Source organism: Ranitomeya variabilis, chromosome 1 (genome assembly GCF_051348905.1).
Source record: "Ranitomeya variabilis isolate aRanVar5 chromosome 1, aRanVar5.hap1, whole genome shotgun sequence".
Taxonomy (NCBI): Eukaryota; Metazoa; Chordata; class Amphibia; order Anura; family Dendrobatidae; genus Ranitomeya; species Ranitomeya variabilis.
In genome coordinates, this window is record NC_135232.1 from 829,551,326 (window position 1) to 829,568,703 (window position 17,378).

Sequence of the window (17,378 nt, forward strand, 5' to 3'; positions counted from 1 at the left end):
AAACGCATGTGTGAAAAAACGCATGTAAACGCGGTAAAACGCATGCGTTTTTTAGACGCATGCGTTATTATAGAAAAACACAAACAAGAAAAAAACAAAAAACCCTAACCCTAACCCTACCCCTAACCCTAACCTGAAATGCGTGGCACTGAAATACGTTTATATACGTATATACGTATATAAGTGCCACGATATTTCAGTGGCCACGTATATCAGTGCCACGTATTTAAGTGCCACGTATTTAAGTGCCACATATTTCACGTAAATGCCACGATATTTCAGTGCCACGTATTTCAGTGCCACGCATTTAAGTGCCACGTATTTACATGCCACGATATTTCAGTGCCACATATAACCACGTAGTTATAGTATTTACAGTACGTGGCACTTAAATACGTGGCACTGAAATATCGTGGCACTGAAAGACGTGGCACTTAAATACGTGGCATTTACGTGATATACGTGGCACTTAAATACGTGGCACTTAAATACGTGGCACTGATATACGTGGCCACTGAAATATCGTGGCAGTGAAATACGTGGCACTGAAGTACATGGCACTTAAATATGTGGCACTGAAATACGTGGCACTTAACTACGTGGCACTTAAATACGTGGCACTGAAATATGTGATACGTGGCACTTAAATACGTGGCACTTAAATACGTGGCACTGAAATACGTGATACATGGCACTTAAATACGTGGCACTATGACTGTCAGAAAATGTTCATTAAACGGTTAGGGGTGAGGTTAGGGGTAGAGTTAGGGTTAGGGTTTGGATCCCTTTATCACCTTGATGGTGGTGGGTGGCTTTTCAGTGTGTTTTCTGTTTTTTTTCTATAAAAACGCATGCGTTTTTAACGCAAACAAACGCATGTGCTTAAAAACGCATGCGTTTACATAGACAGCAATGCATTTTTTTGCCGCGAAAAAACGCATGCGTTTTTTCGCGGCAAAAAAAAACGCGCAAGAAAATGCTACAGGTTGCATTTTTGAAAATGAACGCATGCAGAAAAAAACGCATGCGTTTACAAACGCGACCAAACGCGTACAAAAAAACGCATGCGTTTTCAATGTTAAATATAGGGGGGAAAAACGCATGCGTTTTTTGTGCAAAAAAACGCTGCAGACAAAAACGCAAGTGTGAAACCAGCCTTAGGCTACGTTCACATTTGCGGTCAGCGCCGCAGCGTCGGGCGCCGCAGCGGCGCCGCATGCGTCATGCGCCCCTATATTTAACATGGGGGCGCATGGACATGCGTTGTGCTGCGTTTTGCGCCGCATGGCCGCAAGCGTTGGACGCAAGAAACGCATCAAGTTGCATTTTTTTTTGCGTCCACCTTTCGGCCAAAAAGGCCAAAACGCAGCGTTTTAGCGTGCGTTTTGCCGCGTTTTTGTTTGCGTTGTGCGCTGCGGCGCCGACGCTGCGGCGCACAACGCAAATGTGAACGTAGCCCAAATTTTACATTACTTCTAATATAAACGGATAACGTAATAAAAAAAATATTTTCATTTGGAAAAGGGTTAACAGAGATATCAGGTTTATCTATAAGAAACTGAAAAAAAAAAATAACTCACAAAATAATTACCTCATATGTCTTTCCGGATACAGCACATGACTTTGGAAGGCACTCAGGACAACACTTTCCAGGAACGACAGCCAAGATTTCATCCTAAAATATAATTATGCTGAATATTTACCTGTCAGTTCCAAAAAGGAAGAAATGCAGACAAAAACACTTTCTTCAATGAGTGAGTGACGATCAGACCTGTGCTGACAAGTCTAGAGTGACAGATTTCCTTTACTATACATATGTTGTGAGGCTTAACGAATTCCAAACACCTCCTGTCATCCGCTGTAACGAAGACACACAACACACACGTCTCACACTACATTCACGTATTTGGAATACAGATATCTACTGCAATGATACATAGGCGTTTGCAATACATATCCAATAAAATGTGGTGGACAGTTATTTGAAATGATTCATTGCAGAATTTGGGCTACTAATATACTGCCTTTCTCAGCTGTGATGGACCACAGGTAGCCAATAAAAGTAGTTTATGCCCACTGAATTAAAGGTATACCCTGTAGCTTTCAATCTTTCAATGACATGACAACAAAACCAAAGAGTGACATAACAAAGGCTGTTTGTGGAAGATCCCAGCGGAGAGACTGTATGATCCCTACAAAACTTTCTCCACTGAAGCGTGAAAAAACTATGCCTCGCTGTTTTACACGGCGTAGGTTAGCTGTCAAGCCATAGCCTGAGGTGCTCATCGATGAGAACATGGGAATGTGCATTATGCATGAAGCACGGGTTGAATAGTCAGTGATTTATTATCCCCTGCCAGACTTATTACCTTATCACATAGTAAAGGAAGACAATCAGCTGTTAGGCACTGCGTCACCCCATTCTTGCATGTACATCTTGAACACTGTCCCAACCTCCATTCCTCTCCATCCTTTAGAATAAGGCCATCATCCAGAGAGCAGGATTCTAGAACACATATAAAGATAATATGACACATGTGTTGGGTCTTATAAACCCAAATTGAGCTGTCAACTCCACAGTATCATAGTTACACAAAGGCAAATAAAACAGCACAGTTCAGGTTTATGTGGCTAACATAATATAAAAGGTGTCTAAACAGGTGGAAAACATCTCTATATAATACAAAAAAACGTCATTGTGATACAACCCAGCTGTAAGGTGCATGGTTTATCCTTTGTCATTTATTGCCTTTCAAGAATTCGGGACCAGACAAATCGTCCATTAGCAGTGAAATAATGATCCTTCAGTCCACACACTTTGAGCCCAATTCATCATTTTCTTTGTCTTTTTTTCTTTAAACCACATTTCTTTTTTGTCTTGCGGCATTAGCTGACTTTTTTTTGCATCTAATTCTTCAAAATGGCATGCATGGTTCATGAATTTTGAGCAAAATTAAAAAAAAAAAAAAAGCTCTTTGATTTTGTTTTTAAGACATTTTGCAACTTTTAAGCACACATTAAAAAAATGCATGTTCTGCTAAAAAATTTTGCAGATGTACATAAAATCTCTTGAGGGGGGACTGGAGTACATTTGATCAAAAAATTTACAACTTTTTAAAAAGTCACAATTGGTGACTCAGTCGAAAATATCTGGAGACAGCAAAATGCATCCACAATGATGAAAATAAAAATAAAACAGGAGAACACATATAAAGTAGATTTACCCCCACCCCCACCCCCACACACACAAATTAAAAATAAGAATAAGGCGCATATGAATAAACAGGCAAAAAACACACACACCAAAAATAGCCCACCAAAAAAGCCACAAATGTATTAATGAATCGGGTCATTTGTGATAATTTCATGCAGGACCGGACTGGCCATCTGGCAAATGCCACAAGGGCCTGTCTGGTCGTGGGCCACCTTGTCTGCTATGTTGTTAACAGAATCGGTGATCTCTAGACACTCAGACTGTTAAGAGTTGTGTCAGAGCACAAAGTTGCTAACTCCGTCACTTACCCCAGCAGGGCAATAGAAATAGCAATAGAAATATTGGTCTTATAGTAAATCTTGCTTTCCTCCATCCAGGGTAATATTAGTAATATATCACATCTGGTGCTTGGGGATGGGGACGGGGACAATATGGGTCTGTGCGATTTCAAATTCCAGGGCTGAATTTCAGCCCCAGTCCGTACCTGATTTAATGTGATCAGTAAACCTGATCAGACATTATTGAAATAGATTCCTGCTCCATATCATCCTATTCTCATTCTGCTGTTTATACAAATACTTTAAATTTGGTGGTTGATGCATATTACTGCAAATTTAAAGGGAACCTGTCACCAGTTTTGGCCGATATAAGACACAGCCATCACCTTTCAGGGCTTATCTACAGCATTCTATAATGCTGTATATCTGCCCCCAGCACGACCTGCAAAAGAAGAAAAATAACTTGTATTATACTCACCTGCGGGGCGGTCCGGTCCGAGGGGTGTTGCTCTTCTTGGTCGGCGCCTCCCATCTGCTTGCAATGCCGCCCTCCTGCTTGCTTTGTGTGGATGACAGGTCGCTGCATCATCCACACAGACCCCTCGGCACCGTGCTCCTGCGCAGGCGTACGCCTCTGCCCTGTTGAGGGCACAGCAAAGTATTTCAGTGCGCAGGTGCTGGAAAAGGTCAAAGAGCCCCGGCACCTGCGCAGGACTGAGTGGATGATGCAGCGACGCATCATCCACATGAAGCAAGCAGGAGAGCAGCATCGCAAAAGATGGGAGGTGCTGGACCAAGAAGAGTGACGCCCATCGGACTGGACCACCCGCAGGTGAGTATAATAAAAGTTATTTTTCTTCTCTTACAGGTCAGGTTGGGGTAATAAGTACACCATTATGTGTACACCATGAATGTGATTTTTTTTTTTCATACATATAATAATCAGCATGTAAAGTAGGTGGCAGAATAATCAGCATGTAAAGTAGGTGGCAGATCACTGAGGGATCAGTGACCTGTCAGCAGTCCTCATAAGGAATACCGAATCATAGCACCACATGAAGACCCCCCACAGGCCGCCCCAACAACCACAGGATGCATTTCATCAAGGTATAATTCTAATCAGTATAAAGGCGCCGACGTAACACTCTGCGTAGGTTACTGTGCACAATCCTGCTGACAGTTTCCCTTTAAAGGAAACCTACCACCCCGTTTTTTAAAGATTAGATAAAAATAGTGTGAAATAGGGGCAGAGCTGGGCTTTACATTAGTGCCTTTTTGGAGCCTTTACACCCCCGTTAGGCTGCCGAAATACCTTTGTGAAGTGGTCGTTTTGTCCTGTCACTCAAGTTGGTCAGGTCGGATGGGCGTGGTCACAGCGCTGTTTGTCCCCCAGGATCCTGCTCATCATTACGTTGGTGGCGTGCGCAGATGGAGATCACGGCGGCCATTTTCCTGAAGTCCCGGGCAGCAGAGCGCTCCATCTGCGCAGGCGCGGCCACAGGAAAGATGGCCGCGCCCACCGGTAAACGGCTGAATAGCGAAGACCGCGCCGTTATTCATCTCCTGGGCAGTGGATTCGCCTGCTGGACATGCGCACACCACTACGCCACCAACGTAATGATGAGCAGGATCCTGGGGGACAAACAGCGCTGTGACCACGCCCATCCAACCTGACCAACTTGAGTGACAGGACAAAACGACCACTTCACAAAGGTATTTCGGCAGCCTAACGGGGGTGTAAAGGCCCAAAAAGGCACTAATGTAAAGCCCAGCTCTGCCCCTATTTCACACTATTTTTATCTAATCTTTAAAAAACGGGGTGGTAGGTTCCCTTTAAGGGAACTCCAATCTTGGCTGCAGCTAAAAAGCAATGATCTCAAACTCTACTACCCCAACAAAAGCTATTGTCTCACCGTAAACCTTGGGACAGATCTCTTTTACATTTTTTGAACAGATGTAAGCGATCAATGACAATAACCAAATGGATGCTCTCTTTATAGGGTGCCACAGTTTTCTCTGCCACTACAAAAAAATTATTAATAAGTGCCGGCATAATTTCAATATATCCATCGGGTATACACCTGGGGTCAAACGAATTGTAATTTTTGGCCTTCTTCGGGTTGGGGTGAATTGGTATTTTTTGTTTTGCCGAGTAGATCAGCATTGTTAACTACGCTATTCTATCGAGAGTCATCCTGTGGGATATACTGTTTCTAGGGAACCTATAGGTGGCAAATGTACCTATACTGGAACAATGGGAAACACTTATGACATATAGCTCCAATTTCACAGCTATTTCTGTGGTTCCTTAAAAAATTGTGTATGCAGGTATCAGATAATGAATCCAATTGGAAACGAGGACTGATGAACAGTTAGAGAACACCACGGCAGAATTTTACAGAAAATCTGTCAGAAGGATTTCTCACCCCAAATGTACACGTGAATGTAGCTATTTCAAAGAAAAAACAAAAACCTTTAAATAGACAGGTCATTCCCTCATTACTGAGAAACCAGCATTTAAATTGATATGCAAATGAGGCTGGAGATCTGACGCCTCTGTCGCTCCAGCTCTTTTCCCCATGCAGCACCACCTCCTTCTGCTTGACTGATGGCTCCCATATCAAAGATCCTAGTAGGTGTAATAATATTAGCAAATACCTCCAATTAGAAATGTAGTATAGTTCTTCTGATTCATTATGTCTCTTTCCTGATGTGCAGGCAAAGCAGTAGCTTAGGGATCAATGCTTACGACCATTGATATAGTGACAGTTAGTTAGTTGCTAATGGTCATATCCATGGATCCCTAAAGTCCTGCAATGCCTGCACATGAGAAAAGAGACACAGCAAATCAGAAAAACTATACTACATTTCTGATTGGATGTATTTGCTAATAATATCATTGCACCTAGTATATACAGTGCCTTGCGAAAGTATTCGGCCCCCTTGAACTTTTCAACCTTTTCCCACATATCATGCTTCAAACATAAAGATACCAAATGTAAATTGTGAAGTTGAACGAAATTTATTGGTCATTTTAATTTTTTGTGGAAATTCAAAACCTGAAAAGTGGGACGTGCAATATTATTCGGCCCCTTTACTTTCAGTGCAGCAAAATCACTCCAGAAGTTCATTGTGGATCTCTGAATGATCCAATGTTGTCCTAAATGCCTAATGATGATAAATATAATCCACCTGTGTGTAACCAAGTCTCCGTATAAATCCACCTGCTCTGTGATGATAGTCTCAGGGTTCTGTTTGAAACACAGAGAGCATCATGAAGACCAAGGAACACAGCAGACAGGTCCGTGATACTGTTGTGGAGAAGTTTAAAGCCGGATTTGGGTACAAAATAATTTCCAACACTTTAAACATCCCAAGGAGCACTGTGCAAGCGTTCATATTGAAATGGAAGGAGTATCATATCACTGCAAATCTACCAAGACCCGGCCGTCCCTCTAAACTTTCATCTCAAACAAGGAGAAGACTGATCAGAGATGCAGCCAAAAGGCCCATGATCACTCTGGAGGAACTGCAGAGATCTACAGCTGAGGTGGGACAGTCTGTCCATAGGACAACAATCAGTCGTACTGCACAAATCTGGACTTTATGGAAGAGTGGCAAGAAGAAAGCCATTTCTCAAAGATATCGATAAAAAGTGTATTTTAACCCCTTAAGCCCCAAGGGTGGTTTGCACGTTAATGACAGGGCCAATTTTACAATTCTGACCACTGTCCCTTTATGAGGTTATAACTCTGGAACGCTTCAACGGATCCCGGTGATTCTGACATTGTTTTCTCGAGACATATTGTACTTCATGATAGTGGTAAAATTTATTTTATATTACCTGCGTTTATTTGTGAAAAAAATGGAAATTTGGCAAAAATGTTGAAAATGTTGCAATTTTCCAACTTTCAATTTTTATGCCCTTAAATCACAGTGATATGTCACACAAAATACTTAATAAGTAACATTTCCCACATGTCTACTTTACATCAGCACAATTTTGGAAACAAATTTTTTTTTGTTAGGGAGTTATAAGGGTTAAAAGTTGACCAGCAATTTCTCATTTTTACAACACCATTTTTTTTAGGGACCACATCACATTTGAAGTCATTTTGAGGGGTCTATATGATAGAAAATAACCAAGTGTGACACCATTCTAAAAACTGCACTCTTCAAGGTGCTCAAAACCACATTCAAGAAGTTTATTAACCCTTCAAGTGTTTCACAGGAATTTTTGGAATGTTTTAAAAAAATGAACATTTAAATTTTTCACAAAAATTTTTACTTCAGCTCCAATTTGTTTTATTTTACCAAGAGTAACAGGAGAAAATGGACACCAAAAGTTGTTGTACAATTTGTCCTGAGTACCCCGATGTTATAAGGTCAGATCGCTGATCTGACACTTTGCAATACACTATGTCAGGTAAGGCGACGTTCACATTTGCGTTGTTGGGCGCAGCGTCGGCGACGCAACGCAAAACGCATGCACAACGCAGTGTTTTGTGACGCATGCGTCCAACGTTACATGAAATTGAAACTTCACTTTTTTTTTATCAAAAGACGCATGCGTCGAACAACGCAGGACGACGCAGGCACTTGCGCCCTATGCGTTTTCTATAGACACTAATGGGTTTTTTGGAGCATTTACGATGCAAGTGCGATGCATGCGTTTTAAAAAAAATTATGACGCAGGAAAACTGCAACATGTAGCGTCCCCTGCGCCCTGTCTTGTGTGTCTATATGACACATGCGTCGTAATACGCAAGGAAACGCATACCGACGCATGTCCATGCGCCCCCAATGTTAAAGATAGGGACGCATGACACATGTGTCGGCATGTGTCGCCGACGCTGCGCCCAACAACGCAAATGTGAACGTAGCCTAAGCACTGCTCCAGGCTTACCAGCGCCTGCTCTGATCCAAAATGGCCACGGGGCTGCATCCGGGTCCTGCAGGGAGGAGATGCTCGGTACAAGGTGAGCACCGAGGAGCCCCCTCCCTGCGTGATGCTTCCCTATGCCCCCGGAACGCTGCGATCATGTTTGATTGCAGTGTGCCGGGGGTTAATGTGCCAGGGGGCGGTCTGTGACTGCTCCTGGTACATAGTGCCGGATGTCAGCTGCGATACTCAGCTGACACCCGGCCGCGATCGGCCGCGCTCCCCCTGTGAGCGTGGCCGATCGCTATGACGTACTATCTCGTCCCTGGGAATTAAGTCCCAGGTCACCTTGACTCGGTCAGAAGGCTAGACAATACATTTGAAAAAACTGACCGTCACATCCAAACATAGATCAAGTGTGAACAGGTGCTGAACCTTAGAGTCACCAACTCCTATACAGTCAAGCAAAAAAGGCAGCACACTGCAGCGCTAACACATGCAAAAATGAAACACAGAAATTGAACTGCATTACTGCACTAAAAATATGAAAAATGAGAGCGTTTAGCGCATAAAAAAGGCCAATTTTATGTGTACCTGGTAGCCACTTTACGGCATCTCTCTTATACCAGGTCCTGCGCTATCCTTCCTCGCTGAGAATAAACGTCTCCATGTGAATGGGCACCTATGAAAACCTCTCATGAGACTAACATTCTCTTTCTCTGTGGAGGGGTACTGGACCTGCTGCAATTAAGACACTTGTGACTAGGAGGCGGAGTGCTCGGTCAGAAGGCTAGACAATACATTTGAAAAAACTGACCGTCACATCCAAACATAGATCAAGTGTGAACAGGTGCTGAACCTTAGAGTCACCAACTCCTATACAGTCAAGCAAAAAAGGCAGCACACTGCAGCGCTAACACATGCAAAAATGAAACACAGAAATTGAACTGCATTACTGCACTAAAAATATGAAAAATGAGAGCGTTTAGGGCATAAAAAAGGCCAATTTTATGTGTACCTGGTAGCCACTTTACGGCATCTCTCTTATACCAGGTCCTGCGCTATCCTTCCATTTACTGGCATTCACTATCAACAAGGAAGCTCAGTATTAAATAGATGGGGCCTAACATGCTTAATTTCTGGTCGTTCTAATGAAAGCTTCATTACATAAAAAAGGCCAATTTTATGTGTACCTGGTAGGAGTTGGTGACTCTAAGGTTCAGCACCTGTTCACACTTGATCTATGTTTGGATGTGACGGTCAGTTTTTTCAAATGTATTGTCTAGCCTTCTGACCGAGCACTCCGAGAATGTTAGTCTCAAGAGAGGTTTTCATAGGTGCCCATTCACATGGAGACGTTTATTCTCAGCAAGGAAGGATAGCGCAGGACCTGGTATAAGAGAGATGCCGTAAAGTGGCTACCAGGTACACATAAAATTGGCCTTTTTTATGCCCTAAACGCTCTCATTTTTCATATTTTTAGTGCAGTAATGCAGTTCAATTTCTGTGTTTCATTTTTGCATGTGTTAGCGCTGCAGTGTGCTGCCTTTTTTGCTTGACTGTATAGGAGTTGGTGACTCTAAGGTTCAGCACCTGTTCACACTTGATCTATGTTTGGATGTGACGGTCAGTTTTTTCAAATGTATTGTCTAGCCTTCTGACCGAGCACTCCGCCTCCTAGTCACAAGCGTCTTAATTGCAGCAGGTCCAGTACCCCTCCACAGAGAAAGAGAATGTTAGTCTCATGAGAGGTTTTCATAGGTGCCCATTCACATGGAGACGTTTATTCTCAGCGAGGAAGGATAGCGCAGGACCTGGTATAAGAGAGATGCCGTAAAGTGGCTACCAGGTACACATAAAATTGGCCTTTTTTATGCGCTAAACGCTCTCATTTTTCATATTTTTAGTGCAGTAATGCAGTTCAATTTCTGTGTTTCATTTTTGCATGTGTTAGCGCTGCAGTGTGCTGCCTTTTTTGCTTGACTGTATAGGAGTTGGTGACTCTAAGGTTCAGCACCTGTTCACACTTGATCTATGTTTGGATGTGACGGTCAGTTTTTTCAAATGCCAAGGAAGAATGGGCAAGAATTTCAATCTCTCAATGTACAAAACTGATATAGACATACCCCAAGCTACTTGCAACTGTAATCGCAGCAAAAGGTTGGCGCAACAAAGTAAAAAAAGGGCCGAATAATATTGCACGCCCCGCTTTTCAGTTTTTGATTTTCCACAAAAATTTAAAATAACCGATAAATTTCGTTCAACTTCACACTTGTGTTCCACTTGTTGATGATTCTTCACCAAAAATTTACATTTGGTATCTTTATGTTTGAATTATGATATGTGGGAAAAGGTTGAAAAGTTCAAGGGGGCCGAATACTTTCGCAAGGCACTGTATTAGGATCTTGGAGATGGGAATGCCCCTTGAAGCTACACAGCATAGAGGCGGTCACTCTGGCACGAATAGGCAGCGTTAAGCAGGGAATAGAGCTGGAGTGACAGAGGCTTCAGATGTACAGCCAAATTTACAGATCAATTCAAATGCTGTTTTCTCAATAACGGTAGAACGGACTTGCCATATAAAGGTATTACTGGACTTGTCTTTGAAACAGCTCCATGCACATATACGATAAATGGTGTATGAAATCTGTGAAATTTTGCTGATAGGTTCCCTTTAATATGAAATACAAATTGTGACGCGATGGTGTGCCCACATTCACTGTATTACAAAATGGGAAGGCTTGCCTTGCTCTCGTTGTACCCAAAGCCAATTGTAAACAAAATTAACCGCTGTGGGATTTTAGACTAGTTATACAAACATTTTATTCATCAGTCTCCTCCTTCATAAAAAATCAAATAAGATCCATAAAGACAAACCTATGTTTAAATCACTCTCTTAATAAGTCTGGTTCTCGTGCTATTTTCCATCTGTGACTAATTGACGTCCACTCAAACAATACCCCCCAGATACACCATACTGTAATGAAGCTTTCATTAGAACGACCAGAAATTAAGCATGTTAGGCCCCATCTATTTAATACTGAGCTTCCTTGTTGATAGTGAATGCCAGTAAATGGCATCACACTAAGTGTACTTAATTGGATTCAAGGTCTCATTTGAACAATTGAGCTCTTTTCCTTTGTCACTAATTAGACAGTGCTGTCAATGTAAATGGGAGACAAGATCAGATAAGTGAGGTGAAAAAATAAATGAACAAAAATAAAACATTTCAATTAGTATTTGCTGGTTAGCATTCACAGGACATATAGTGATGTGAGCCACAAAGATTTCAATAACGATTTCCATCCCCGCAGGCTCCGTAAAATTGACTGATTACCAGAGGATGGAAATTATATGGGTAAACATGGCGGTTGTTGGTTTTATTAGGAAGAATGCTAGGATTACCTAACTGGTTTATGGATAAGTATCTTAACTATGTGGTACACTCAACTAATAGAAAGCATAAGCTGGAATTTAAATTATGTAAAATCCACCTTGGGAACTGTGACGCTAGTCACTTCTCATGGACTAGCTGTGAGGCAGAGTGGTCAAGAGGTCCAAGGTCAAAAGCCAGGAAGGTACGTCATAAACAGAAAGAGACAAAGGTGTAGTCAGATAAAGTTCCAAGGTCAGAATACCAGAAAGATAGCAGACCATAGCAGAAGGGGTTAAACAGATGGATGGTTAGAACGATATCCAAGGTCAGGCAACAAAAGATCTACAAACAGAATGCAAGGCACAGAGAGAGAAACCATACAGTAGCTGAATGTACATCTGGCAGAGGTCTGGGAGTAACAGCCCAGTTAAGTAGCCTGGCAATTACACAGAATGACGACTACCTGGAGACAGAGCCTCCCAGTCTCAGATTGGACAGCCGAGCTGTCAATTAAAACACTGACATCTCAGCTCGCCCCTACACCAGATTGGACGGCTGAGCTGTCACTAGTTACATGCCAGACACACATGGGGAGGAACTGTAATAGAAAAATTCAGCATAACTCCAGGCTCCACAGATACACAGCTTTATCTTATTATTCGCTCCTCACCCAATCGCCTCCAAGACTTCTCCCGAGTATCCCCCATCCTCTGGAATTCTGTGCCCCAACACGTCCGGTTATCCACCACATTTGGATCCTTCAAAAGAAACCTGAAAACCCACCTCTTCAAAGAAGATTACAGCCTGTAATGACCACATGGCCACCTCAACACCATCGGAGCTACTGTCTTCCTTCCCCATAATCCTGTAGAATGTAAGCCCACAAGGGCAGCGTCCTCTTCCCTCTGTACCAGTCTGTCATTGTTAGTTTTGTTTACTGTAAGTGATATCTGTATTTTGATGTAACCCCTTCTCATGTACAGCACCAAGGAATTAATGGTGCTATATAAATAAATAATAATAATAATAATAATTACAATATGCAGTTTTCTATGCAGGCAAGTAACTATCGGGCAACAACACAAAAGCTTACCATGCAGCTATACCATAAAATAGGTTCTACTTGTTACCATGTATAACAACAGAAAAAGATGATTTACCAGCACATATAGTTTTAAAACATGAAGTAAACTAGGATACCGATTACAGATGTGTACTGAATGACAGCCTAGGATATTACTGTACATGTCTTTAAATGGAATCCCAGCAAAGAATTTACATTGACTACATGTCACCGCTGTTTAGAGAGTCTAACCAGAGGACCTACGCACTTGCCATTTACCTGGTGAAAATGCGATGATCCTCCTAAATCTGTTATTTTTATGTATTTTTTATTATTTTTGCTCCCGTACCTCAACATCTCTGAGATAGGGCTCTCACCTTCCATATATAGAAATCCAGTAATTGTTAGCCAAAGGGTTGTGATCCTCAACTCTTCTATGTAGCCTCTTCATGAGGACCACAGCCCCCATACCTAACAAGACTAGATTTATATATAGGGAAGAGTGGGCCATATCACAGTAATGTAGAGGACACAGTAACAAAAAAAGTGTTATCCAGGGATCCAGGAGAAAGAGGTATTTAGATAAATCAAATCTGCTTGAATAGAATTTGCCTTCAATTTTAAAAAAATGTAAATTCTCCAGAATTCAATTTTTTTTGCGATTTGTTTCATGGGAATTAGGCTAAATTAATGCCATGTGGCAAAAAAGAGTGGGCAAAATGGCAAAATAGGAATGAAAAAAAATACTCATCACCAGTCCTGCTGCAGCCTGTTTTCTGGTGCTTAGCGCCTCCTCTCGAGTCTTCTTCTGCATTCTTCACTCAACACTGGGTCTCAAATGTTATGACACACAACCCCTGAAGCCTAGTCAGCTCCTCGGGTAGCACAAGTCATTATTCTCAAAATGTGTGTAATGATGTCTGAGGCCTACTTGGCATCAGAGGCACTGTCGCTGACTGAAAATGACTGAAGAGCAGGTGGTGAGCTGCGGCGGTGGGACTGAGAGGTGAGGATTCTTTTTTTTCCCCCACCACGTTTATGAGGTCAGAGCATAATAAGGAACATTTGAGTTGCATCCAATAAAATTTGAGCAATCTATCAAATTCAAATCTTTATAGATTCACTCATCTCTAGCATGTGCTTAGAGGAGATGAAACAATTACAAATTATTGATAAGTGACCGGTCCCATTTATGACAGGAACTTCGGGCAGCATGAATCAGTCTTTTCAGCCAGGTATGTTTTTCTCTGAAACGCTCCGGTGTGTTACAGAGAAAACATAGTTTAAAGATCACATCTCTTCGCACCCTCGAATCCATTGATACGTCTCTCCAGTGTGTGTACACAGGGAGAGATCTATCAATTCGAGCGATGAAAACAGAAGGGATCTTTAAACTACGTTTTTTGAATCATAGTGGTGTGATCACGGAGAAAAACATACCTGGCTTGCAATTGTGCAGCCAAACACTAATTAATGCTGCCAGTGGTTTGGTCAGTATAAATTGACAAGAAGGTTCCCTTACAATATGTAGAACAAATATAAATGCCCAGCTTGTATAAATGATTTGTCAACTATTTTATGATTTTTCAATAATTTATCAAGTTAGTTTTTTCATTCAGGATATGCAAACAAGAAATGTTTACCATTTCTCTGCCAATCTGGCCATAGATGGAACAATGTGTCAGTGATCTGGACTTTAAAGACAATTATTACAATGATAATCACAACTATAAAATGTATTTTAGTTCTACCACAAAGAACGGTTTAAAAATCATCAGACCTGCTGCAATATTTTTCTTATTGTCGAATCTACAATCAGTGTTTTATCAACTACTGGGAAAATCAGTCTCATCTCTGCAGATATCTGACCAGTCGTGTTCTTTTGTTCAAAAGAGAAAAATATAGGGAAAAGCCCAGATTTAATCTTTAAAATGAGAAATAACCAAAAATAGGAAGATAAGGGGAGTGCCTGGCTCAAGCAGACGTCTGTGTATAATTTGAAGTTTTTTTATACATAGAATTTCAAAACTCACTCCACACTTTCATGAAATTCCTGGAACGAGCTAATCTACACAACAGACAATACGATATTATGTTGGTAATAACAGTTATAGGCACTAACCCCAATAATTGTCAGTACTATGTTAACAAAGTGTTTTTATAATAAGTGACATTATTTTGAAGTATTACCCCAGTGTTATCCAACAAATGTTATCCAATAAAACATCCTTATATAATGATAGACACCATCTCTGATTGCCATGTCCTTGGAGCATGATCTACCTTACTAAATGCATAAATTAAACATTTGCACTCACCTCCTGTTCCCACACACTTTGCGCAGCATTCTCCAGGAGCTACAGTCTCTATTTCTCCTGTTCTGCAGCTTGTCCTAGGACAGGGCTTTGAGGCACACATCACCTTTCCATGCATACAGGTGCACATAATGCATTTGGATGGAGCCCATTGTGTACTATGCTGTAATTAAAAAAAATAAGGAGATTTACTTTGTAAAAATATAACTACGGTCCACTTGTACTAAATTGCTAGCATTATTATTATTCCCACTTCAGATTCTAATGGGATATACACTGTGTTCCAAATTATTATGCACAAAGAGTTTAGGAGTGATAAGGTTAGAATTTTTTTGTTTGTCATTTAAACTCATTGATGGTGATGTGTGTCAGGGCTCTTTATATCACTGAAAGCGATTGCAGATACCTGTGCAAATTAGTTTGGCAGGTGTGTCCAAATAAAGGCAAGACTACTTAAGAAAGTTGTTCCACATTATTAAGCAGCCTACATTTTTTGACAAAATGGGAAAGGAAAAGGATGTGTCGGCTGCTGAGAAGCAACAAATTGTGGTTTAGGTCAAGGCATGACTACAATCAACATTACCAAGACACTTCATAGTGATCATCGCCCAATCAAGAAGTATGTAGCTGATTCCCAGCACACACGTGTGCGTGCTGATAAGGAAAAATTGAGGACTCTTTCCAACAGGCAATTGAGTAAGGTTAAAAGAGCAGCTGCAAAAATGCCTTGTCATAGCAGCAGACAAGTTTTTGAAGCTGCTGGTGCCTCCAACGTCCCCAGAACAACAAGATGCAGGGTCCTTCAGAGGTTTGCAGCTGTGCGTAAGCCATCCTGTCGACAGGGCAGTTTCTAGCCCAAAAATGACACAGGGCGAGAGTAGGAAATTTCTCCCCCCCCCCCCCCCCCCCCGGCACCGAAAATAATAAACATTATTTTTGTGGGCTTGAGTAATAAATAGAGAGCAGGCTTGTATCTTCCCTTTTTTTAATAAATTATAATTTGCCTTTAACTTATATAGAACTTGGGGAAAAGGGACAAGTATGCTAATTATTAACGGTGAGAACAAAGTTGTAGGTAAATAATATCTATTAATTATTTTGGAAACAGATCCTAAAAATTGTAGGTTGCAGATTTATGAGAAACTGACTCTTCTAGATTTAGCCGCTGCAAAAGCATTAATAGCTTCCGAATAATTCAGCTTTTCTGCCAGTTCATTTTCTAATTCCAGGTCACATTTACTAATCTCTTCTAAAAGGAGATTGGCGAGACTTTCCCCAGATGTATCAGTAGCAGGACGATAGCCAATAAAATGTTCCTTTATTGCTACGTGATCATCATCTATATCAACAAATCTTAAGGTGTATGACAACTGTTCAGTGTGACCTGCATCTTGTGTGCAGTCCAACATTATTGAAAAATACTTAGATCTTTTGGCTTTTTCTAGAATACATTTCTTCACCTGAGAGGCCATCAAGCAGATAATTTCATTTTGAATTAAATTTCCACAGTAATGTGTATGGATTTCCTGGGAAGTAATTCGTTTTAAATGATCTCTCATTACTGGTTCAAATTTTCCAAGAAGCTCTATAAGCCCAAGGAAATGTCCATTATTTGGTGTAAACAATGTATTTGACGATCCTCGAAAAGCTAAATTATTGGTTGCCAGGTATACAGTTACTGCCATAACTCTTTCCAACACTTCTCGCCTGGGTGAGGATGCCACCAGACTGCCAAAGATGAGGTAAGTCAGCTGGGCCCCCTCCCGGGTTTCATGCTGTGGGGCATGCCAAATCAGCATGCCCCAAGGGTGGTTGGGGGGGGGGCAGGTGTGGGGGTCCCCATCCAAAAAAAAAGGCTAGCCCAACCCATCCCATCCCTCAGACCCCCTCACCTGTTCAGTGTGTCAGTGCCCTCTGCCCTCTGAGTCTGAGCGCGCTCAGACTGCTAAATGGGGCTGCTGGGAAGGGAAGGACTAATCCATAGGCAGGGGGTGGGCATTTTTGCTATACTGCTACCACTGTCAGACTAGACTGCAGCCTGTCCTGTCCAGCATTGAAATTGGCAACAGCCAGGCAGCCTAGTCTGACAGTGATAGTGTGTGTGCTTAGCTCTTTGATCACTGTCTCAGGGAGCGCCCGTGCTCAGCCGAGAGCGCGGCGCCCCTGCTATCAGTGTGGGAGTGGCCAAGCTGCCTCATCCTGGCTGTTCATTCTCGCTGTTCATCCAGCGCGGAGCGGAGGTGAGTCATA

At 41.8% G+C, this 17,378-nt stretch overlaps 1 protein-coding gene across 1 annotated transcript in view; it reads right to left on the minus strand.

The window, feature by feature from the left end:
- Nucleotides 1-17,378, minus strand: part of FRAS1 (Fraser extracellular matrix complex subunit 1) — a 653,238-nt gene that overhangs the window by 387,234 nt on the left and 248,626 nt on the right. The window contains exons 5-7 of the mRNA XM_077275534.1: nt 15,132-15,291; nt 2,370-2,506; nt 1,592-1,675 (exon numbers count right to left, since the gene is read on the minus strand). Coding sequence (XP_077131649.1) covers nt 1,592-1,675; nt 2,370-2,506; nt 15,132-15,291 — 381 coding nt within the window. The remainder of the gene's footprint in view (nt 1-1,591; nt 1,676-2,369; nt 2,507-15,131; nt 15,292-17,378) is intronic.